This window comes from Abramis brama, assembly GCF_963993115.1.
Source record: "Abramis brama genome assembly, chromosome: 22".
In the NCBI taxonomy this organism is placed as follows: Eukaryota; Metazoa; Chordata; class Actinopteri; order Cypriniformes; family Leuciscidae; genus Abramis; species Abramis brama.
The window spans coordinates 12343478-12367978 of NC_139984.1; the positions used below are offsets into that span (position 1 = coordinate 12343478).

General features: G+C 36.1%; 2 protein-coding genes across 12 annotated transcripts in view; one reads left to right on the forward strand and one right to left on the reverse strand.

Moving 5' to 3' along the window:
• The window catches only part of LOC311073255 (uncharacterized protein), a 126103-nt gene extending 112632 nt beyond the window's left edge, over positions 1-13471 (forward strand). For 6 of the 11 annotated variants that reach the window (XM_084098810.1, XM_084098815.1, XM_084098816.1 and 3 more), the window contains 7 exons: positions 1316-1465; positions 1969-2124; positions 7574-7726; positions 9404-9556; positions 10433-10582; positions 12186-12335; positions 12917-13051. In XM_084098810.1, coding sequence (XP_083954936.1) covers positions 1316-1465; positions 1969-2124; positions 7574-7726; positions 9404-9556; positions 10433-10582; positions 12186-12335; positions 12917-12924 — 920 coding nt within the window. In that variant the 3' untranslated portion in view covers positions 12925-13051. Of the gene's footprint in view, positions 1-1315; positions 1466-1968; positions 2125-7573; positions 7727-9403; positions 9557-10432; positions 10583-12185; positions 12336-12911 lie in introns of all 11 variants that reach the window. The other 5 variants (XM_084098813.1, XM_084098814.1, XM_084098820.1 and 2 more) reach the window with 5 other exon arrangements.
• A 616-nt stretch (positions 13472-14087) lies between these two features.
• Positions 14088-24439, reverse strand: LOC311073298 (GPI transamidase component PIG-T-like). Its single transcript, XM_084098916.1, has 12 exons — positions 24009-24439; positions 21689-21866; positions 21413-21540; positions 20893-20993; positions 20719-20805; positions 20516-20603; positions 19588-19685; positions 19307-19463; positions 18880-19080; positions 15312-15477; positions 15074-15157; positions 14088-14986 (listed from the first exon to the last, which is right to left on the reverse strand). The coding sequence occupies exons 1-12, from the start codon at positions 24385-24387 to the stop codon at positions 14734-14736; spliced, it is 1920 nt and encodes a 639-aa protein (XP_083955042.1). The 5' UTR covers positions 24388-24439; the 3' UTR covers positions 14088-14733.
• Between the last annotated feature and the right edge of the window lie 62 nt (positions 24440-24501).

Consider the following 24501-nt stretch of genomic DNA (forward strand, 5'->3'; position numbering starts at 1 on the left):
ATTTAATCTCCAAATTAGTGTAGAAACAACATACAGTAGCCATATTATAAACTTTTGTTTAATGACATCTTTTTATAAAAAAAAAACATTAATTTTAACCATTAATTATAGGCATCAGCATTACAGTATAACTGAAATCTATCAACATTTATTATGCTTTAAAAATATAACAACTTTTAATTTATATGAACTTAAAACAATCTTCACATAAACCCATTATAATGAATGTCACATTTACCAGCCCTTCAATATATCAGAGCTCAATTTCTTATATTGGCCCAGTGGGAACAGTTGAATTTTTTACTTGCCCTGCTAAACTGCACAAAAAGTTATTGTTTTCATTGTTTTTGACCCATGTAAAATGTTAAACAGTGCTTTAAGATTTTCAGGTAGGTAATACAGAAATTGAATAAAGTTATCAAACACTTCACTGTCTTAACTGCATAAATGATTAATTAAATATAGATTCATCCTTATTAAAGCTACAAAGTTATTCAGTCAAGAACAGTGAAAGATTTTCTCTCTTTTGTTCTTTAACTAACGTTAATGACAGACATTAAGCAGCAGGTTTGTTAGGCTGCTGTCACTTTAAGTACTGCCAGTACCGCACTGCGTTCTCTTCTGTGTCTTACCGTGCTGAAAAGCATTTGCTTGAATAAGAGCTTGATCATATATTGTAACGCAAGCCAAAGAATGATGGGGGAAAAATGGATGCTGCGTTAATTGCATTAAATATTTTTAACGCATTGAACTGAAAATATTAATCGCATGCGTTAATTTTGACAGTCCTAATTATATTATATTATATTATATTATATTATATTATTATACTATGGGGCAGTTGAATGCTTGAATCTGATTGGTTGACAAAGATTCTAAGGTGTGCAGTTATTTTCAGGGAAACGCACGGCTAGAGTAGTTCCAGGCAGATCTACAACTTCCAAAAATCTTTTTTTCTATGGTGTAAAATTCATTCAGCATTCAGTGATATGGCTTATCTGTCATGTGTCTGTATAACAGCAAAGCCAGGAGTCTGTCCTACTACGGGCAGGGGGCGCCATTAAGAGTTTAAAGGGGGGCATGCAAGAAAGAATTTTGGGCCCCTTCTTCCAGTTGAATGCGTTTTCAGGGAAACGCACGGCTAGAGTAGTTCCAGACAGATCTTGACCACATTATGTCCATAACACTTTGCCAAATGATTTCAGTTTTTTCAAAGGTCCTTACAGCCTACAACTGCAAAATAACCAAAAACCCCAGTGAAAAAGACATTCAGCATTCAGTGATTTGGCTTCTCTGTCATGTGTCTGTATAACAGTAAAGCCAGGAGTGTGTCCAAACACAAAGTATGAAGCAGCAAAGTGTGCCCGGATACGTTTCGTGTCGTGTGCCGATGACAGTGACTGTGCCACCAATGAGAAATGCTGCAACAATGGATGTGGACTTCAGTGTATGGCTCCAGTTATAGGTATGGTATTATATGTGGTCAATAAAAAAGTAACTAAATTGCACGTTTTCTGTAATTAAAGGTATAATATATTATATTATAATATATGCTGTCAAGCAAAAAAAGAAAAAATGTCTGTAAGCGCAATGAATCACACCTAACATTCAAGTTTTTTTATATTTTTATATTTGTATTATTAATTTAGAAACAACACAGACAGTGGCTGATATTTCAAATATTTGTTTAATGGCATTTTATGAAAGGCATTACTGATACCAATACTGATCCTGATGTCTCTATGAAAATGTTTTTTTCTTAATTTTAGCCATTAATTATTAATTATAGGCATTCATCATCACAGTAGAATAAAAAGCAATACATTTTTCTATCAATATTATGTTAACTTTGTTTTAAATTCACTTAAATGATATCGTCACAAACTCATTGTAATGTCACATTTACTGTCTGTATATATATTATATATATAATTTTTGTTTGTTTTTTGTCTTGTATCTGTTTAACAGCGAAGCCAGGAGTGTGTCCAATCACAAACGATGGAACAATAATGTGTATAATGAAGGGTGAAGAGTTGTGTGCCGGTGACAGTGAGTGTCCCGACAATCAGAAATGCTGCAGCACTATGTGTGGTGGACTTGACTGTATGGCTCCAGTTACAGCAGGTATTATATTATATTATATTATATTATATTATATTATATTATATTATATTATATTATATTATATTATATAGTGCTGTCAATCGATAAATATATATTTATATATCTTTATATATTTTTATATTGTAATAATTTCACATTTAATCTCCAAATTAATGTAGAAAAAAACATAAAGACAGTAGCCATATTTTAATCTTTTGTTTAATGGTATCTTTAAAAAAATAATAATAATAAATTTAGCCATTAATTATAGGCATTCAGCATTACAGTATAATTTAAATCTATCAATTTTAACTTTTAATTTAAGTGAACTTAAAACAATCTTCACACAAACCCATTATAATGAATGTCACATTTACCAGCCCTTCAATATAGCAGAGCACAATTTTTTATATTGGCCCAGTCAGACCAGTTTACATTTTTACTTGCCCTGCTAAACTGCACAAAAAGTTATTGTTTTCATTGTTTTTGACCCATGTAAACTGTTAAACAGTGCTTTAAGATTTTCAGTAAACCTTACTTTAAAAAAGCATGCAAACCGATTGCCTTGAAAAAACCGAGTAAAGTGAAATAGGAATAGTATGTAGTACTAACAAGTGCATGTCTAGTAGTGTACACTTACAAGAGAGTTCCAGTAACTTAAAACTAATTTGTATAGTATACTTGATAATTTACTTTAGATGTACTCATTTATGCTAGTTGTGTTAACTCTGATGTTTTCTGCATACAAACTTGGAATTACTGAATTTACTTTACTTCAAAAGCAATCCAGTTTACTTGTTAAAACCATGCAAACCGATTGCCTTAAAAAGAGCAAGTAAGCTTTACTCCAATAACTTAAGTGCTACCAATCATCTATTATAAATCATTGAGAATATTTTCACAATTTTACAAAGATAACATTTACAACTGGACAAATGAATTTAAGGCAATGATACAGTTCAAAGGTAAATTTATTGTATTTGTTTTCTTAACAACTGACACAGGGGTGGTCCACACAAGTTTGCATTGGGGTATACAATTTATGTAAATAGTCACTTTAGGTTTTTAAATTTTTTTGAAAACACTTTATAATAAGGTTCATTAGTTAACATTAGTTAGTGTATTAACTAACATGAACTAACAATGAGCAATACATTTGTTACAGTATTTATTAATCTTTGTTAATGTTAGTTAATAAAAATACAGCTATTCATTGTTCATGTTAGTTTACAGTGCATTAACTAATGTTAACAAATACAACCTTTGATTTTAATAACGCATTAATAAATGTATATAAAATCTGAATAAAAATAAATATATTTGAGACCATACCTTGACTCTAACACATTCTCAACAAACAGCTTTAACAATTCAATACATAACAATTACTCCCTTTAATCAATAACACTTACATAACAATTACTCCCTTTAATCAATAACACTTTGGAGACCAAACTTGGTATATAGAAGTGCAAAAAAAGTGGCAACATTCATTAGCCTAAACGATGAAAAAGCAATGTCTCTGACACACATGTACATTAGAAATGAATATGCTGACAGCATCTTAAAGGGATAGTTCCCCCAAAATTTTTTATTCTGTCAGTAATTACTCACCCTCATGTTGTTCTTAACTCCGTAAGACTTTCGTTCATCTTCGGAGCACAAATGAAGATATTATTGATGAAATCTGAGAGCTTTCTGTCCCTCCATAGACTGCAATGTCATTGCAACTTTCAAGGCCCAGAAAGGTAGTAAAGACATCGTTAAAATAGTCCATGTGACTACAGTACTTCAACCTTAATGTTATGAAGCGACAAGAATACTTTTTGTGTGTAAAAACCCCACCATTACGACATTATTCAATAATCTCTTCTCTTCCACGTCATTCTCCTACGCTGTTGACGTAGTGTAAACAGCCCAGTGCTTCTGGCTTCTACGTCAGAACTTAGTCTTATTATTGGCTGACGCTGGTCATGTGTGATGCTGGCCAATAATAAGCCTATACGTTCTGACGTAGAACTAAAGTAGTTCCAGGCAGATCTTGACCACATTATGTCCATAACACTTTGCCAAATGATTTCAGTTATTTCAAAGGTCCTTACAGCAACAACAGCAAAAGAACCAAAAACCCCAGTGAAAAAGACATTCAGCATTCAGTACTATGGCTTCTCTGTCATGTGTCTGTATAACAGCAAAGCCAGGAGTGTGTCCAAACACAAACTATGAAGTAGTAAGGTGTAAGGTGAAGGATGAAGAGTTGTGTGCCGATGACAGTGAGTGTCCCAAAAAGGAGAATCTTTTATATATATATATATATATATATCTCTATCTCTTTATATATATATATATATATATATATATATATATATATATATATCTCTTTATATATTTTTATATTGTAATAATTTCACATTTAATCTCCAAATTAGTGTAGAAACAACATACAGTAGCCATATTATAAACTTTTGTTTAATGACATCTTTTTATAAAAAAAAACATTAATTTTAACCATTAATTATAGGCATCAGCATTACAGTATAACTGAAATCTATCAACATTTATTATGCTTTAAAAATATAACAACTTTTAATTTATATGAACTTAAAACAATCTTCACATAAACCCATTATAATGAATGTCACATTTACCAGCCCTTCAATATATCAGAGCTCAATTTCTTATATTGGCCCAGTGGGAACAGTTGAATTTTTTACTTGCCCTGCTAAACTGCACAAAAAGTTATTGTTTTCATTGTTTTTGACCCATGTAAACTGTTAAACAGTGCTTTAAGATTTTCAGGTAGGTTATACAGAAATTGAATAAAGTTATCAAACACTTCACTGTCTTAACTGCATAAATTATTAATTAAATATAGATTCATCCTTATTAAAGCTACAAAAGTTATTCAGTCAAGAACAGTGAAAGATTGTCTCTCTCTTTTAACTAACGTTAATGACAGACATTAAGCAGCAGGTTTGTTAGGCTGCTGTCACTTTAAAGGGATACTTCAGGATTTAGCATTAAGCTTTGTATTAGTAGAAAACCTGTAGTATTTTCGAATTACCATGCTTTCCACCCTCATATCCCCCTGAGAGGAGAGATTTATGTATTTTTTGTCTGGAAAAAATCCTCCGATGACGCAAAAATCGTCATTTTGCGTCATCGGAGGATTTTCTGGCCAGAGGCTAAAGACTACAGCCAGTAGAAGGAGCTGTTCCGCAAGTTTTCAGCCCGCCCATAGAGGGTGGGATCTCACTCACAGAATGTACACAGTGTCAGCCTGGAAGCTAAGCTATCAGGCTCTTGAAATGTGTAGAAAGCTGAGTAGTAGGAGAAAGCTGAGTAGTAGGGGTTGGTTACCATCCTCCTTTTCCTGGACTTGTCCTGCGGGCGAGATCGTTCAAAATGTCCGGGATTCGGCTTTTGCGTTCTGCGGTCGCCATTCATTGTTTACATGCACACCTTTTGTTTCAATCTAGCTGAATTCATTCCGATCGGTGAATCTGAATGTAGTGTTTACATGAACGCTAAACAAGTGATCGGTTGATGTGCGTTTTACCATTGCTAAGAAAATTCCCGCTCCTCCGTGAGAGATGCGAGACCGGCGCGTCTCAGTAATGACGCCACCGGCCTCGCGCCGTTCTCCCGCGGCCGTCAGCCTCGTCCTGCTCGCCACAGTAAACATGATGAATGGCGACTGTAGAACGCAAAAGCCGAATCCCGGACATTTTGGGCGATCTCGAAATCCAGGGCAAACTCGTCACGGAGACTCACTAACCTTCTTGTTGTTTTCAACTGCGCTCTCTAACCGGTAGGCGTGGCTTGGGAGTGGCCTCCTAGGGCAGCGAAGCAAGTGCATTCTGGGAGTTGTTGTCTTTCATCCACATAAGCCAAAAATACATTTTCTGGCTTTTCTCAGTCTAGAAAGCTCCAAATTCAAAAATGTCTTCACATTTCTTCTACATAAATGACCTATTTTAAATACACATTCATCTTTCCAGAGGTGAAGTATCCCTTTAAGTCCTGCCAGTACCGCACTGCGTTCTCTTCTGTGTCTTATCGTGCTGAAATGTTTTAAAAGCATTTGCTTGAATAAGAGCTTGATCATATATTGTAACGCAAGCCAAAGAATGATGGGGGAAAAATGGATGCTGCGTTAATTGCATTAAATATTTTTAACGCATTGAACTGAAAATATTAATCGCATGCGTTAATTTTGACAGCCCTAATTATATTATTATATTAAACATTTGTTTAATGGCATCTTTTTATTTAAAAAAGTAATTCATTTTAGCCATTAATTATAGGCATTCAGCATTACAGTATAATTGAAATCTATCAAATTTCAAGTAGTTCCAGGCAGGTCTTGACCACATTATGTACATGTCCATATCATTTCACCAAATAATTTCAGTTATTTTAAAGGGTACATAACATACACAGTTTCACCTAATCTCATGTTAATCTTGAGTACCTATATAGAGTAGTAGTGCATCCTTCATATCTCCAAAAAGTCTTTAGTTTTATCATATTTATAAAAGAAAAATACAGCTTTCCGATTCTCTCCGGAAAAAGCCGAGCTCCTGGAGGCGTGCCGTGGGCGGAGCTATAGAGTCAACATTCACTTATGTGCTGATTTCCAGCAAAAGACAGAAATCTGATCCAGTTGTACTTACATGAATGGGGTCTTTTATCACTGGGACCGCTCCACGTTTTAATAGCAAACGATGTGCAAATCCAGCGTCGACCTGGGCCTTGTTAATAAAACATTCGTCACTGAAATGACCACACACAACCGCACTTGCTACACTCCGTTGCTGCCCCGGAAAAACAATCTGCATCCACTGTTCCTAACGCTGGGTTCTTTGAGAAGCTGAACACGGTAAGCTTTCCCTCACATCCAAAAACACACTTTGGAGACATTGAACAAATCCTATGCAGCGCTGGCGATGATTTCCTGTTGAAGCGCATTGATGTGCGCGGTCTCGCTCTCCTCTGGTCGACGTGTGCGCGCGGGCGCGCTTTTCCGAGAGAAATGCTCATATAAGGAGTTCCACTCTCGTCTACGTCATTAGATCCACGATCGAAAAAAAACAGCCGAAACTTGTACCAACCCGGAAGTAAGATTTTCGGCACAGAAATTCTCCGTTATTCGTCCAAAATATATTTTTTTAAACTTTGGCCATGTTTAGCATGAGAATCCATCTCTTTAACACTGTAAACAACTCTGAATACATGAAACACCATTGTACCCCCCCTTTAAAAGTCCTTACAGCAACAACAGCAAAAGAACCAAAACCCATGACGAATAAAACATCAAATTTTAAAGTAGAAATACTGAAATAGTTCTTTCTAGTAAAACATATTCCAATAACATATAGGTACAACTTCCAAAATATATTTTTTTTACAGTGAAAAATTCATTCAGCATTCAGTGATATGGCTTCTCTGTCATGTGTCTGTATAACAGTAAAGCCAGGAGTGTGTCCAAACACAAAATCTGAATTAGTAAGGTGTGCCCAGAAGGATGAAGAGTTGTGTGCCGATGACAGTGAGTGTCCCAAAAAGGAGAAATGCTGCAGAACTGCATGTGGTGGACATCAGTGTATGGCTCCAGTTACAGGTATTATATTATATTATATTATATTATATTATATTATATTATATTATATTATATTATATTATATTATATTTAGTGCTGTCAATTAAACAAATTAACTAGATTAATCACACATTCTTTCTGTGATTAATCACGATTAATCGCAATTAAAAACAAGTTTTTAATATATTTCATATTGTAATAATTTCAAAGCACTTATTTATATAGCACTTTTTACAATACAGACTGTTTCAAAGCAGCTTTACAGAGATAACAGGAAAATAATGCAACAAAAAAATTTTCCGGAAGAAAATGTTGTCACACTCCAGCTTAAATAAAGTCCAGTGATGTTTCATTTTTAGTTCTTGTATAATAGTGTCAATGCAGGCAGATCAATATTATTGTTGAATATTAAATTAAATTAAATTTTTACATTTAATGTCCCCAACTAAGCAAGCAAAGTTAATGGCAACAAAGGTGAAAAGGCCACAAAGGCGAAAAAGGTGACAGTATAAAGACACTATATTTCAAATACTTGTTTAATGGCATATTTTTATGAATGAAGGCCAGTATCACTGATACTAATTCTGCTACTGAGTTCTAGATTATGTCTCCTCCAATTTTAAATATTAATTATAACCATTCAACATTACAATGTATCAAAAGCTATAATTCTTTTTAAACATTAATTAGGCTTAACATATATAACAACTTTTAATTTAAGTGAACTTAAAACAATCCTCACATAAACCCATAATAAATATAAGCTAAGGCTGAACAATAAAGTACAACAACAAATATCATATTTTCCTTTCTAACAGGTAAGAAATATACAGAAATTGAATAAAGTTATCAAACAGTCGGCACTGCATAAATTATAAATTAAACAGATGAATCCTTATTAAAGCTACAAAAGTTCTTTAGTGGAGAGCAGAGAGTAATTTTCTCTGTTACCTTTGTTCTTTGATTAACTTTAATGACACACAGCATCAGCCGCTGCCGAATATGATGCAGATCTCACACGCGTCTCATTTTCTCACAATTTTTTTTACGTTCATTTAAGACTTTATTTAACTCATTAAAGATTGCTCTTATGAGGATACTGGAAAAAACTGACATTTTGCCACAAATGTGTGATGCTGTTCGTTCAAGCGTGAAAGAACTCGATTCTGGTGCGCATCTTTCTGTGCGTTGTGTGTCACATAGACAGGACATTCATGGGCAGCGCGTTCTCGTTTGTCTTATCGCGCTTGAATGGTTAAAAAGCATTGAATGAATACCAGCGTGATCATATAATGTAACGCAACCAAAGGATGACAGAAAATACAAATGCTGCATTCATTGTGTTAAATATTTTAATGCCTTAAACTGGACTAAAATTAATCGCATGCGTTAACGCGTTAACTTTGACAACACTAATTTAATTATATTATATTATATTATTATACTATGGGGCTGTTGAATGCTTGAATCTGATTGGTTCACAAAGATTCTAAGGTGTGCAGTTATTTTCAGGGAAACGCACGGCTAGAGTAATTCCAGACAGATCTTGACCACATTATGTCCATAACACTTTGCCAAATGATTTTAGTTATTTCAAAGGTCCTTACAGCCTACAACATCAAAAGAACCAAAAACCCCAGTGAAAAATTCATTCAGCATTCAGTGATATGGTTTCTCTGTCATGTGTCTGTATAACAGCAAAGCCAGGAGTGTGTCCAAACTCAAAATCTGAATTAGCAAAGTGTGCCCAGATGGGTAAAGAGTTGTGTGCCGATGACAGTGAGTGTCCCAAAAAGGAGAAATGCTGCAGAACTACATGTGGTGGACATCAGTGTATGGCTCCAGTTACAGGTATTACATTACATTACATTATATTGTATTGTATTGTATTATATTATAATATATAGTGCTGTCAATCAATAAATGTATATATATATATATCTTTTATATATCTTTATATATTTATATATAACTTTATATATTTTATATATTATATATTTATTATATTTTTATATTGTAATAATTTCACATTTAATCTCCAAATAAATGTAGAAACAACATAAAGACAGCTCAGATTTTTACTTGCCCTGGTAGACTGCACAAAAGGTTATTGTAACATAAATGATATAGTAAATAGATCAATCCTTATTAAAGTTGCAAAAGTTATTCAGTCAAGAGCTGTGAAAGATTTTCTCTTTCTCTTTAGTTCTTTAATTAACATTAATGACATCACAGCAGCAGGTTTGTTAGGCTGCTGTCACTTTAAGACCTGACGCACATGATGCATCACAACTCCTTATGTTCATTTAAGACTTCACTGAACTGCAGTGTAAGTGCTGACTGGTGAGGGTATAGACAGCTGTCTTCTCTGAAACACATGGAGTCTTTAACCACTGTGCACTTGATGTGAGCAAAACATACAAAAAATGTAACAATTTATTAAACATTTATGAATGCATAGTCATGTTTTGTAAATAATTAGTTAATCATTTACTAATCACTTGTAGATGACTTGTAACAGAATTTACAAAACATACATAAAATGTTAGTATATCACTTGCTAATCATTTATGAATGTTTTGTAAATGATTAGTGCATCATTAACTAACCACTTATAAATGACTTACAACTGAACGTTATTATAAAGTGTTACCTATTTTTTTCTACAGTAAAAAATTCATTCAACATTCAGTGATATGGCTTCTCTGTCATGTGTCTGTATAACAGCAAAGCCAGGAGTGTGTCCAATAAGAAATGAAGAAATAAGGTGTAAGAGGAAGGATGACGATTTGTGTGCCGGTGACAGTGAGTGTCCCAAAAAGGAGAAATGCTGCAGCACTGCATGCGGTGGACATAAGTGTACGGCTCCAGTTACAGGTATTACATTACATTACATTACATTACATTATAGTATATTATATTATATTATAGTATATTATATTATATTATATTATATAATATTATATAGCGCTGTCAATCGATATATATATATATATATATATCTTTATATATTTTTATATTGTAATAATTTCACATTGAATCTCCAAATTAATGTAGAAACAACATAAAGACAGTAGCCATATTTTAAACTTTTGTTTAATGACATCTTTTTATTTAAAAAAAAACAAACATTAATTTTAGCCATTAATTATAGGCATTCAGCATTGAAATCTATAATTGAAATCTATCAAATTTAACATTTATTAGGCTTTAAAAATTATAACAACTTTTAAGTTAAGTGAACTTAAAACAATCTTCACATAAACCCATTATAATGAATCTCACATTTACTTCAATATAGCAGAGCTCAATTTTTTTATATTGGCCCAGTCAGACCAGTTTAAATTTTTACTTGTCCTGGTAGACTGCACAAAAGGTTATTGTAACATAAATTATATAGTAAATAGATCAATCATTAAAGGTGGTGTATGTGATTCTCTTTTTTGGCCATTTTTTCAAAATCACTTGAAATCCTATTCCTAACCCACTTACAGCCACTGAGTTAGAAGCACTGAAATGAAAATGAAGCAATTTAATCATCTGTGGAACGTGCAGGACTCGGAAAACTCCAGCCAATCATTTCCAAGACCACCTAGAATCATTGGACAGTAAGTGCGTCAATCAAACGGTCGTACCATACCCCCCTCCCCCCATCCATGTCCATGTTCTTTGAATGGGTGGAGTCAAAGGAAAGAAGGTAGGACCATTTGAGTTGTGTATTTTCAAAATCTGCCGGCCGTTTTGCAAATCACATACCCCACCTTTAATAAAGTTACAAAAGTTATTCAGTCAAGAACAGTGAAAGATTTTCTCTCTTTAGTTCTTTAATTAACATTAATTTCAGGCATCACAGCAGCAGGTTTGTTAGGCTGATGTCACTTTAAGACCTGACGCACATGATGCATCACAACTCTTTACGTTCATTTAAGACTTCACTGAACTCATTTAAGACCGTGTTTATGAGGGTACTTTACAAAACGGCCATTTTGACATAATTTTGTATGTTTTTTTGTCATTCAAGCGCTGTTTGAAGCAGCTTTCTGTGCATGCGTTAACGAGTTAACTTTGACAACACTAATTATATTATATTATATTATATTATATTATATTATATTATATTATATTATATTATATTATATTACGGGGCTGTTGAATGATTGAATCTGATTGGATGACGAAGATTCTAAGGTGTGTAATTATTTTCAGGGCTAAAGTAGTTCCAGGCAGGTCTTGACCGCATTACGTACATGTCTAAATCACTTTGCCAAATAATTTCAGTTATTTCAAAGGTCCTTATAGCAACAACAGCAAAATAACTAAAACCCACGACGAATAAAACGACATTTTAAAGTAGAAAGACTGAAATAGTTCCTTCTTGTAAAACTTATTCCAACAACATATAGGCACAACTTTTTTTACAGTGAAAAAAATAATTCAGCATTCAGTGATATGGCTTCTCTGTCATGTGTCTGTCTAACAGTAAAGCCAGGAGTGTGTCCAATCAAAAAATATAAACCAGGACAGTGTGCCCAGATACGTTTTGTGTCGTGTGCCAATGACAGTGACTGTGCCACCAATCTGAAATGCTGCAACAGTGGATGTGGACTTCATTGTTTGGCTCCAGGTACAGGTATATTCAGTTATTAGTTTATTTATGTTATATTGTCTGTCAAATGTACCTGAATTCAGCCTATAGCACTGTTTCAGGCACAGGGTGGCTTTACAAAATTAATAAAGATGATGAATAATACATAGAACGTAATTCACTCTGTAAGTAAAACTAGCTATTCATGCCTTGAGTGTTTTGTGCTGTACATCTGATGCTTAAAGGGATAGTTCACCCAAAAATGAAAATTCTGTCATCATTTACTCACCCTCAAGTTGTTCCAAACCTGTATGAGTTTATTTGTTCTTCTAAACACAAAGGAAGATATTTGGAAGAATGTTTGTAATCAACAGATCTCGGTCCCCATTGACTTCCATAGTAGGAAAAAAAATATACTATGGAAGTCAATGGGGACCGAGATCTGTTGATTACAAACATTCTTCCAAATATCTTCCTTTGTGTTCAGCAGAACAAAGAAACTCATACAGGTTTGGAACAACTTGAGGGTGAGTAAATGATGACAGAATTTCCATTTTTGGGTGAACTATCCCTTTAATGCCACTAAATTGCCAGACTAAATCTGAATCTCTATCCATACAGTATAGGTGCCTAACTGCAGGGAATCCAGTGTGTGCCGAATACTGTTCCCATGATGGTCAGTGCCCTGCCGGACATAAATGCTGCTCAACACCTGTGATCATGCATGCAGTGAAACTTCTGATTTAACCACCGGAAAGGGTTGTGAGAATGATTTTGCATAAAACATACTTCTTTTTGAATTCTTTTACTTAAATCAATTCAGTGCTTCATTTTTTTCCTTGCAAGCTTATCATTTGTATGCTTTTGAGAACAAAATGTACCAACACATTAGTGTGTTGAAATAACGGAAACATATGGACATGGCTAGACGGCTAACTAAATATAATAACCCCATGACCTAAGTAACAAGCTGAAGTAATCCAAAAAAAAATTGCTTTGCCGGGTGTGTTTCTGAATTGCACATATGTACAACTAATCATATTAGAGAAAGATGGTGTAATGAGTCATGTTACCTTTGTCATGTACCTATCCTATATTAACTGTTGTATTCTTTTTGCCGGAGGGATTCTCTGTGATTGATATGAGGTCCTTCCGGCCATGATTAAAGCATATTCAAAGGCATTGTTTGGAGTCTGTCTGATCACTGCCGACGCAGGCTAGACACTAGAGATCTTATTTTCATTCCCAAGTGATAGTGCAGAAGTGTAACAAGTGGAGAGATGTCTAGTAGAGTACAAATTTGTAGGTGTCTAGAAGTAGACGCCAGGTTAAATTTAGTCAGGTGCTTAGGGGAATTTCTACCACTATACGTATAGGCCTATATATTATTGATTTTGTGTAGCTCTGGCAGCTACAAATCCCTCTTGTCCAAAATCCAATTCATAACCATACTTTGAACATCAGTCTCTTCTGGCTTGGACTGTATCATGTTGCACAGCAGTTTCACATTCATTCTGGAGAGACAAATTGCTTCCTGCTGGAAATGTTTTGCATTGTGCCTAGTTAGGACACTGTGTACACTGACATACTTGTGTCTGTAGAGCCAGGCAAAAATAGCTAAGCGGATGATGGTACTACTTGGATAGTTAGATTTGATCAGTGGAACCAGTGAGTTACTACAAATCTGTTTAACTACATTACCTGCATATGTGTATAACAAACTACCATGCCATATACATACACATGCATTCTTCCTCAAAATCCCTTATGGCATGAACAAAAAACGTTCTCAACACGTTATGGGTTTCCAGTTAATTTATTATGGGAAAGTTAACCAATGTTAAAGAGCTGCTTCAGAATTTGAATTCAATAACACACAGTCTGGAAGTCATTATGTGGTCAGCCCACAGGCAAATGCACAAAAATAAAGGCAAAACAACACATATTTGAATATCAGTGCATTACAGAAAGTGGAAAATACTTGACACATTCTTAGACATCAATTTTCAGTAGTTGGATTGTAGTGTCTGTTTCTGTTACACTTGGTTACGCTCTCAAAGAGGTGGCGTAAACTGAGACGACTTAACATCACGCTCTTCCATGTATATTTATCCCAGATGCTCGAACCATGCAGTTCCTGTGAGAAACGTTCACGTTCAAACTATGGTTCTCTAAAAACACTGCAGAAAAAAAGTCTTTGCTTATGTGACTGGACAAAAAAAAAACAGTGGCTAATCTTTGTTTGTGACTCACAAAACAAAACATAAAAAGGTGGCTAATCCATCTGTCTTGGAAGCTCATTTGTTCACCAAAAGTTCAGAACAGTCACTTGGCATCGAGTCCTTGAAAAGCATCTTTAAACTCCAGCAGATGCCGTTTTAGAGTCATGATTCTCTCAGCTGCCTAATATGGACATTTCAGGCATCAGACCTGCTCTCGGCAGTTAGGTCAGCAGTGGCACTCCCCTTATGCGACGAACGAGGTTGGCCAATCGTTTGGCCAGCGGTGGACTCGGTTCATCCACCTGGAACGTGCGGGTCAGCAAGTTGTAAAAGGAGCCGTACCCCACCGCGACCACCGTGCAGGTGAGGCAGATGACGTTGTAGGGCATGCTGAAGTCAGGCGTGGGTAGATTTACCAGCAGGGGTTCGGTGTACACTCGAACAAAGTAGCTTGATTCTTCTTTGACTGGGACACTGGAAGTCAGAGGTGAAAATGTTACAAAGAACCAAAACAAATAAGGCACACTTGTTTACTATTAACACCAAGGCCAGTTTACTTACAAACTGCTAAACAACGGTTGGTCTTGTGTGAAGTTGGTGTTCATTGCAACCATACTTGGCACAAGGGCGCTGACCACAGAGGATCTGCAAATAACATTTATGGAACATCAGTCAGATATAGGGAGTGGCAGACAAGATGAGTAACAAACTCTTACAACAATAATGACATTTTAGCATATATATATGAATTACAAAAAGAAATGTATCTTTCAAAATGCTTGATAAGCAAGAGTCTTACCCAACGTAGAAGCCGTGGTTGGGATCAGGGGTGTACTCAGTCCATTTGAGCAGGGCCCTTTCAAACTGTACCGTGACCTCTGTCATCGAGTGAGGCGGTAACTGGATCAGCATCTCCAGTAGATGAGGACGATGGCGGTCTTTAGCGGGCTGGTAGTGAATGTAACCTAAAGGACAAGGAACAAAGGTCTATAAACTCTTTATGTTCCTGAGCATGAACCAGACCTTTTCTGTCCACTAAGGATGATTTAAAAAAAGAAAAAAGAAAAAAAATGATAGTTTCTAATAGCTTTAAACTTTATTATTGTGCCTTTAAATTTTTTTTACTTCCTCATTTTTAAGAATGTTGAAACTACATTTCCCTACTCAGACGATCCCTATCAAAAGCTACTCTCGATGCGCCGAGTTGCGCTTTGGGAAAACATCTTTGTTGTGAATCTGGAAAGGTCATCATCTCAATTGTCACATCAATTGCCTTGAATTGATGGCTGTATTTCTGACCCTGATGTACTTCCTCCAACAGTTAAGGGGCTACCATGTCCTAGTGCGGGTGGACAACACTTCAGTAGTCACCTACATAAATCTCCAAGGCGGACTGCATTCGCACTGTTTAAAAAGGTTCTGCTTTGGAATCAGGACAAGCTCCTGTCCCTCAGGGCGATTTACATTCCTGGGCATTTGAATGTGGGAGCAGTCTTTCTGTCAGGCTGTGACACACAGGGATAGTCAAATGCCACCCCGAGATAGTCAAACAGATTTGGGAAAGATTTTACGAAGTAGAAGAGAACCTCTTCGCTCTGCTCCCGGTAGTCCTGGCCATGGTCCGTCAACAAGTTTTTACTTGTTTATACTTGTTTCACTTTTACAAAGGTGCATTGTCGAGAATGACAGTAATGTAACGCGATTCGCTAAGGCAGAAAAACTCTGCCCGCAATCTGTCATATGCAGTTTTCACTGCAAAAGATGAGGACATTTGATTGGATGTCAAGTATTTACAGCATTTTGCCAGTTAGAAATACATGCTCGGTTTTGATATTGTTTTAAGGTAGGGTCGAATTAAATGAACGGCAAACCTCAGCATTTTGTACGCGTACCCCCTTCTGTCACCTCACATACCCCAGTTTGGGAACCACTGCTCTAGCCTACGAGGTGCATGGTCAAGCTTTGCCTTTAGGAGTCAGGGCTTATTCCACCAGGGGGGTTGCATCCAGAGTGCGAATTACCCCACCATAATTGAGGGGGATCTGCCCCTTCCCTTCTTCTATGACCATCATGGTCCACTACCATATCAATCCCCACCGTGATCGCCAAGTGCAACTTGTGTTGTGCAACACACATACAAGGTCTAAACATGCGACAAACTGATAATCAGTAGGCTACAGAATATCTCATTGTTATTATATATCCAAAAGAGAACTGTTTTGATCAACTCCCAAAAGTTAGAAGTTAAGTGCACTGAAATACCATTCTAATTACTAGAAAAAGTAATACCTTTACAAGAAGCCTATTGCCTATTTCAGGGTTTTCCCTGGCTCAAAATGAGGCGGAGGTGGTAAAATCATAATAATGTATTTTAATAATAAGATAATTAAATTTGTATTTTTTTGTAGATCATCATATAGCCTAATGTGTTTCCCACATTTTTTTGTTGGTGGAGCTTGGTACCTCTAGGGGGGTCCGGGGGCATGCCCCCCCGGAAGAAAATTTTGTACATTTTAAAGATAAATTCATTAATCTGCACTTTGAGTCACTCAAATCCACTATTACAAATAAATAATCCACCCGCAAACGACCCATATTCTTTGATTTAGATATCTGCATCTGATCATCACATTATAATTATTCAAATTCTCAGTGTTAAGCATGATAATATGGTAACATATCACACTGAAGTAGGCTGATTTAAAATGAACATTTATTTAAAATAAAAGTTCTTCTTTTGGCAAAATTACTTTTCCTTAATAGCCTAAACATAGGCTTTACTCTCTTCAAGCTTAAATTGTCAATGTTTCATTACATCACTGTTTGAAAACACTCAGAATAATTTTTTGTACCTTTATAAAGGGCATTTTCCCCTAATTTTATTAAATGTATGCTCCATCTTTCATTTCAAATTCTTAAATTTGATAAATATATTCAATTAAAATAATTAGACACTAGGCTGTTACCAATAAAATTAAATAATTTACATTGAAAAATTATAACTGTATTAAATTAGATTATTTTAAATATTTTTGAATATACAAATAAGGAATGTTGAAAAGAATGATACTTTATGAAACTAGCGTTTTGTCATTCAGCGTTGACACTTGCTTGAGAAGTTGAAGTCGTTCTCTATCTCCGTTGCTTCTAGCCACGGTGGTTAAAAATGGTACAGTCCACAATAGGGGTGTCTGAAATCGCTTTACATTAAAATGTTCCTACAGTGAAAATAGGAGTTGACTTGTATTGTAACTGTAATTATATTTTTTCACAATATCAGAAAAATTATCTGACCCCCCCAAAACTGATATTTCTGTCCCTTTGTAATTCGAACTATGGTTGCATCCTCCAGGCCTTTGGTAAGAGGCGCCCCCTTGCAACAAGTATGTGATGCGGCAGGCTGGTCCTCTCCGCACACATTTTTCAGATTTTATAGTGTGGATGCTCATGTTACTACGGGCTCACATGCCCTTGAGGCGACAACCCAAGCTCATGTCTTATGTTTGTGCGCACTCACTACACAACCTTGAGGGGTCCAGACACTTCCAGTGTGGTAGCGTTGGTATTCTCGTTCCCATAGCGCTTACTCTGCGCAGCATTGAGAGTAGCTTTTGATAGGAAACATCTCGGGTTACTTGACTGTAATCCTGTTCCCTGAAGAAGCAGTCTCTTCAGACAAAGTGACCTGAAAGCGCACCCGTTTTACGTCTATTCATACCTCACGAGCGAGCATTTCATTGACGTCAGAGGTTATTTAAAGTTCTTGCCGTGTTTGCCACACATACTTCACAACCGGTCAAACAAAGATGTTTTCCCATAGCGCTAACTCGCTAATGCGTTAACTAATAAGTGCAGCATCTCGTTCCCGCTTTTTCAGGGAACAGGGTTACAGTCACGAGATGTTTTAACTTCCCCACTACAATACATTTATAAATGTAAGAATACAAGAAGTATATATAAGTTTATAAGTATATATGCCAATATACTGTATGTTTTTGGAAAAAAAATTTTTATCTATGCATTTATATATCAAAAACACAGTAAAGACAGAAATACCGTGAAATTATATATAATTATCTTTAAATGTACTATAATATAAATTTAGAGAGCATTTATATATATATATATATATATATATATATATATATATATATATATATATATATATAAATAAATGCTCTCTAATTTAGAGAGCATTTATTTATATATATATATATATATAAATAAATGCTCTCTAAATTTATATTATAGTACATTTAAAGATGATTCAAGTGCCCATAATTGAAGAACTGCCCTAAAACTAGCAATAAATTTATACAAACCATACATAAAGTTTGCAATCCAAGATAATTGTAGAATAAACTCACTGGGTTTGTTATCACGGGACTTGCTGGTGACTGTCAGGGTGTGAATGTACAGCTGCAGATACCAGGGCACTGAATCCATCAGCAGTACAGGAAAAGCCCGATATGGGTGGTTATTATAGATGACTGTGTGAATTTCCCCTGTCTGCAGCCCAAAACCAGCCACGTACCGCTCTGCATGAAGCAGAGGACGCAGCATATCACCTAAAACACAGCCAGAGATTTAAAGAATTATTTTTAAAAATGAGTATGTTCCAAAGTACATTAGATTGTTACCGTGTAACAATAACGTAAATAGTTCCAGTTATTTTTACCTTTTATATTTTTATACAATAATAATGCTGAAACCATCATAGTTTTACAATGTATATCATAGGGCAATCAGGATAAAGTCCATAAGAACAACACCATCAATTAAACTCATTCATACCGCTGTCCCCTTTCCAGCGCAGTAGGAGATTGAGTGACCGTAACTGGCCAAACGTCTCAGCTCTGGTCAGGTCATATACTGAATATGTCCTGCGATCCCCCAGCACTACAGATTGGCTGAGCAGAGGAGTGGCAGGGCTCAACTCAAACAGCTCCCCCTGTTGGACAAACAGCATAACGCTCAAACAAACTGACTGAAAACAGCAGAAAACTACAGTGTAAAATGATCAAATTACAAATCATCACAAAGCAGATCAAAAGTATTCATGGTCTTTGTTTCACCTCAGGGTTGTCTGTGATGTCCACATAGACTTTACTAGAAGCAGCAAGAGGACATGCCTCTGTCAGTGTTCGAGAAAACATCTTAAACAGGGACCACTCTGTCGAAAGATGATAGTGCATAGTAATGAATATGCAGACGGACTATGCATAGTATTTGCTTCAGGTGTGTAATTGCAAAAATAATGTATGAGTCTAGAGTCTAGACACTTATATTTAGATTTCCTCTTATTTTTTATTCATGAGATTTAGGCAATATTGCAATTAAACCTGTGAAACTCATGTAAACACAACACTTAAATCAAATTGATGCAATTAAGTTTATAATAGTTGCAACCATAATCATTGTAAAACATGACATCTGCCGATTTGAATCGCAATATTCAGACATATAATACTTAAATCGCATTTATTCCACAATGACCAAAAGTGCCAAGTTCATGTTGACAACATGAATATAATGCAGTACATTGATGGTCAAAAACATTGAATTGGAGACATTTTAGCAAAGAATCAACAAACAAATCCATGTGCGCTGGAAGAGTTTGGCCAGTAACACATCTACTGTATGTGCTGTGCATTGAGGTATGTGAATAATGGCGGCAAAAACAATCACATTTCTTAAAGAATAATCAGAATAATGAAAATCGTATGTAAACAGGAGTGAAAGGTTTTGCTTGTGACGTAAACATCTTACTGCAATTAACTCCTTCCTTACTCTGATTAATGGAAATAAATAGTCACATTATTGGTGCACATGTAGTCTTTTTCAAACAGGTTTCTCATACCGAGCAATATTTCAAAAGCGGCAGAGAGACAGTCTTTTTACACACTTCTGCTTAAACACCCAACGAATGGCTTACGTATAGTGGCCGCACTAAAATTGGAAAGGAGATTTTATTCTAACATCGAACATTAATTTATTACTCACCCTTTTTGCCTTGGCCTGAAGTGAAGAGATCAAACACAACATTGAGAGTCTGTCTCAGCTCCCATGCTTTATTTGTGCAATGTTCATCCTAAAAGAGAATGTCTTGAGGGTCATCAGGATGCAAGGAATTTTCCAGACAATGTACAGTCTGTGCCAGAACATAATTTCTGTATTTTTAAAGAGAGCTTTGAAAAGACCCTTACCTGACAGACAGGTCTGATGTGAACAGCTTGAGAGTGGAAACTGCTGTGAAACAGCTTCTCTGACTTCATAAGAACAGCCAGACCTGCCTGCAGAGAAGAAAAAGGCATAAATCAATGCATTTGATGCCTTCTTTTAAATGACCAATTATTAAAATCACAGGTGATGATCTGAACCTTAGAACCACAAGGGAGAAGTTTCTTCCAGGGTGTCAGATTCTCAGTGCACACGATTTCACGTGGTAATGTGGCATATCGTAGAAAACGGTGATCTGTAGCTGTTTAGAGAGAAAAATATCAAAATCAAGTACATAAACGTTAATTTGTTGCTTTAAAAATATAGTGTGAGCTTTCAGGGTGAATTTAAATAAAGATAAATCTCCTGCTGATGTGACATTGACTGAAACCTAAAAGTTCAACAATTAAAGTCGCAAAGTAACATATTTTCTTCCGTACTGTGACGTACAAAGTAAAAATGAATTATTGGGAAAAAATTAGGGCAGGGACTTGGATCTGTCCACCTGTTGTTGATTCGATGGAGGCAGATCTCCACATAATAAGATCAATAACATGCATTTAAAAATGATTTCATGCCAAACAAGTGCACGTCAGAATGAATGACCTCCAGTTGCTTCATCGCTGCAAACTGCTGTCAGTGTGAACACGCTCACTCTATAATGAACTCAAAGGGCCGTACCATTCCCCAGACCCAGCGGTTTAAAAGAAGCACTGGGCTGTACTGTGTTGGTCAGGTCAATGAAGTTCAGAGACGCACAGAAGATTCCAGAGAGGACGTTGGTAAGCTCCTTCCAGTTTCCATCCACACTGGGAATTCAACAAAAGTCAGTGTTAACAGTGGACTGTTAATCCATTTTGGGGTTACATTCTATTCTGTTCAAATTGCAGAATAAATATAATATGCTTATGAATCAGGGATTCTTTTAAAATGATTAAAGCACATGTAACTACTCACTCGCTGACTGTGTGATGGAACCAGACCCACAGCTCTGCTCCAGGTGGAGAGGGGATGAAGGGCTGCCCCCACTGCATGGTCCTCCAGAAGCCCTGCGTGAAGGAGATGTGCAGCTCTCGCACCGAAAACTTGGACAGCACTTGGCCGAGGGATTTGGGGAACAGCCGGTAGTGAGAAACTGTAGGCAAAAAAGACAAATCATGAAATCAAATGTTAAAGAGCCCCTATTATGCTTTTTCAGATATTACCTTATATTCATATAATGGGTGATGTGAAATGTAAAAGATCTGCAAAGATCAAAGTGCACGATAAATTGAGTTATTGTCTCCTAAAATAACGATCAGGACGGCCTGAAATTGTCAGTCGTCAGTAACTGCAGTCTTACTTCCTGCACGAACCTACGTAGGTTTGAAACAAATTTGCATAATATCAGCCTATGGTCTTCATTGGCTGCCCGCGAACAACGTCTACTTTGACCCTAAAACACTGTAGTTGCGAAAGCACATCCACTTTGCATGAACTTCCAAAGGATGAGAACTCAAAGGCTCGAATTGATATGATAAAACAGACACCATCATTAATGTTCATATCACTGTGCATGCAGTGTTGCTTAAAAGGCATCCCACAATGCACCTTATGAAAATGGTGGAGAGAAGCTCCAAGTGTGCAGAGTTGTGGGTGTTGCTTTAACATTTAATGAGATCATTTTGATTTGTTTAACATTTTGGGGTCTCTACTTAATTCCAATCCCTCCATTGGTGCTAGTTTATAGTTTTGATGACTTTACGATTATTTCAAAATGTGGAAGAGTAACAGTAAGAGCAAAGAAATTTGTGTCCGTTTGAATGCAGTTGTACAAAGTAGCATTTGAAGGACAATATACCTCTGGGTAAATTTCAAAGTTTAAGACGCATATGTGACCCTGGATCACAAAACCAGTCATAAGTCGCACGGGTATATTTGTGGCAATAGCCAACAATACATTGTATGGGTCAAAATTATTGATTTTTCTTTTATGCCAAAAATCATTAGGATATCAAGTAAAGATCATGTTCCATGAAGATAATTAGTACATTTCCTACTGTAAATATCTAAAACATTTATTTTTGTGAGTGAATGCAGCACAATCGCGAACATAAATGGACAACTTTAAAGGCGATTTTCTCGCACCCTCATATTCCGGATTTTCAAATAGTTGTATCTCGGCCAAATATTGTCCTATCCTAACAAACCATACATCAATGGAAAGCTTATTTATTCAGCTTCCACATGGTGTATAAATCTCAATTTCAAAAAATGGCCCATATGACTGGTTTTGTGGTCCAGGGTCACATATGTGATCACGATTCAGATACAACTGAAACAAAAGGAGAACGAGTTGGTGTGACAAAATTTTGAACAAAATCAAGCCAAAACAACATTCATTTAAAGAGTATGAAACAAAACAAATTTTCTGGAAAAGTTAGCTCTGAATGGTAAACACCTTTAATCTACCATTGGTCCTTGATGATGTAATAGGTAGGTGTGGCTCTAACGCTTTTTTTCATCAGAAGATTATCCCATGCCAGTACAATATGCATCTGAACAATTCTAACACTTCCACTTACAAATGATTGGTTTAGAAACAGTGACTGGATCTATCAGGAAGGGGGATCGACTACAAAGACTACTACAAAAAGAGGCTTTTGGGATATTTAATTTAAAGTCTTCATGAAACTGAAGTTTTTTCCCTATTGTGATGTACATCTGAGTGAAACGGCTTCTTGAACAAGAAAAAATGTAGGGTGGGACTTGCTTTTTTCCTATGCTGTCACATTACACACTGACAGGTCTCATTTTTGTTTATGTTGTACAAAAAGCACACCTCAGAGTCTGTAATTTGAGTATCTGTTGTGGTGTCAAACACCTGCTGCCAGTGAACACGTCATCAGAGAAGTCGATGCAAGAGCAATAAAATTTTGGTATGTTTTAGCTTACCTCAAGGGCATCCAAGATGTAGGTGTCTTTTTTTCCGCAGTAGTTTCAATTTTGATATTTTACATGAACATTAGTGATGTGCAGAGATAAATCATGTATACTGTAATATTCCATATTATTCCAAGAAAATAAGATTTGTCCTGGTTCCTTGTTCCTGGTTTGAATGTAGAACTAGATTTGACTTAATTTTTCTAAATCCATTTTCTTTTCTTTTTTAAAAATGTATTTATATATTCCATGTGTGTGTATTTGCCCGTGTGTGTGTAATATGCTAGCATGCTTTGTGATGCACAAAGACAAATTCTTTAGGTAATGGGTCTCTTCTACAGCGATGATAACTCACCTTTCTGTCCCTCTTGCAGGAAGTCAGTATCCCATAGTGTGCGGAACTGGAAGCTGGCATAAATGTCCCCGGAGTGCAGGGGCCGGATGACCAGCTCCTCCTCAAACTGATCTTTCGCAGGTGCTAGTCTAAAAGATTCGCTGTCTTTCGTGCTATCGCTTCTGTCCAGCTCAACATCAGTCGACTGCCATTGCCTTTCATTAATTTTCTCTCCAGCGATGCTTTCATCGGCATTCACTTCTCGCAGAGCGTCTGATACGCTCTGTTTTTCTCCTGTATTGTCGTCTGATTTTTCAAGCGTGTCACAGCTACTGGGGTGAGCTAAACTAGAAACAATCAAAATGATTATTAGAGACAAACCGCACCTGTGCGCTGCCATTTTTGCTACGGTTTCTCTCGCGGCAACACTTCCTGGATGTGGTTGACAGAATTGACCAATCAGCGAAGGGTATGTTGAAATTTGACCAATGGGAGAGAGGAATCTAGAATTTGA

Excerpts from the sequence above, each read along its gene's own strand:
- LOC311073298 (XM_084098916.1), bottom strand. The coding sequence starts at position 24,387 with ATGGCAGCGCACAGGTGCGGTTTGTCTCTAATAATCATTTTGATTGTT. Across the intron at positions 20,806-20,892 it reads TTCTCCCTTGTGGTTCTAAG|GCAGGTCTGGCTGTTCTTAT; the intron begins GTTCAGATCATC and ends TCTTCTCTGCAG. Across the intron at positions 20,604-20,718 it reads ACATCAGACCTGTCTGTCAG|GATGAACATTGCACAAATAA; the intron begins GTAAGGGTCTTT and ends ATTCTCTTTTAG.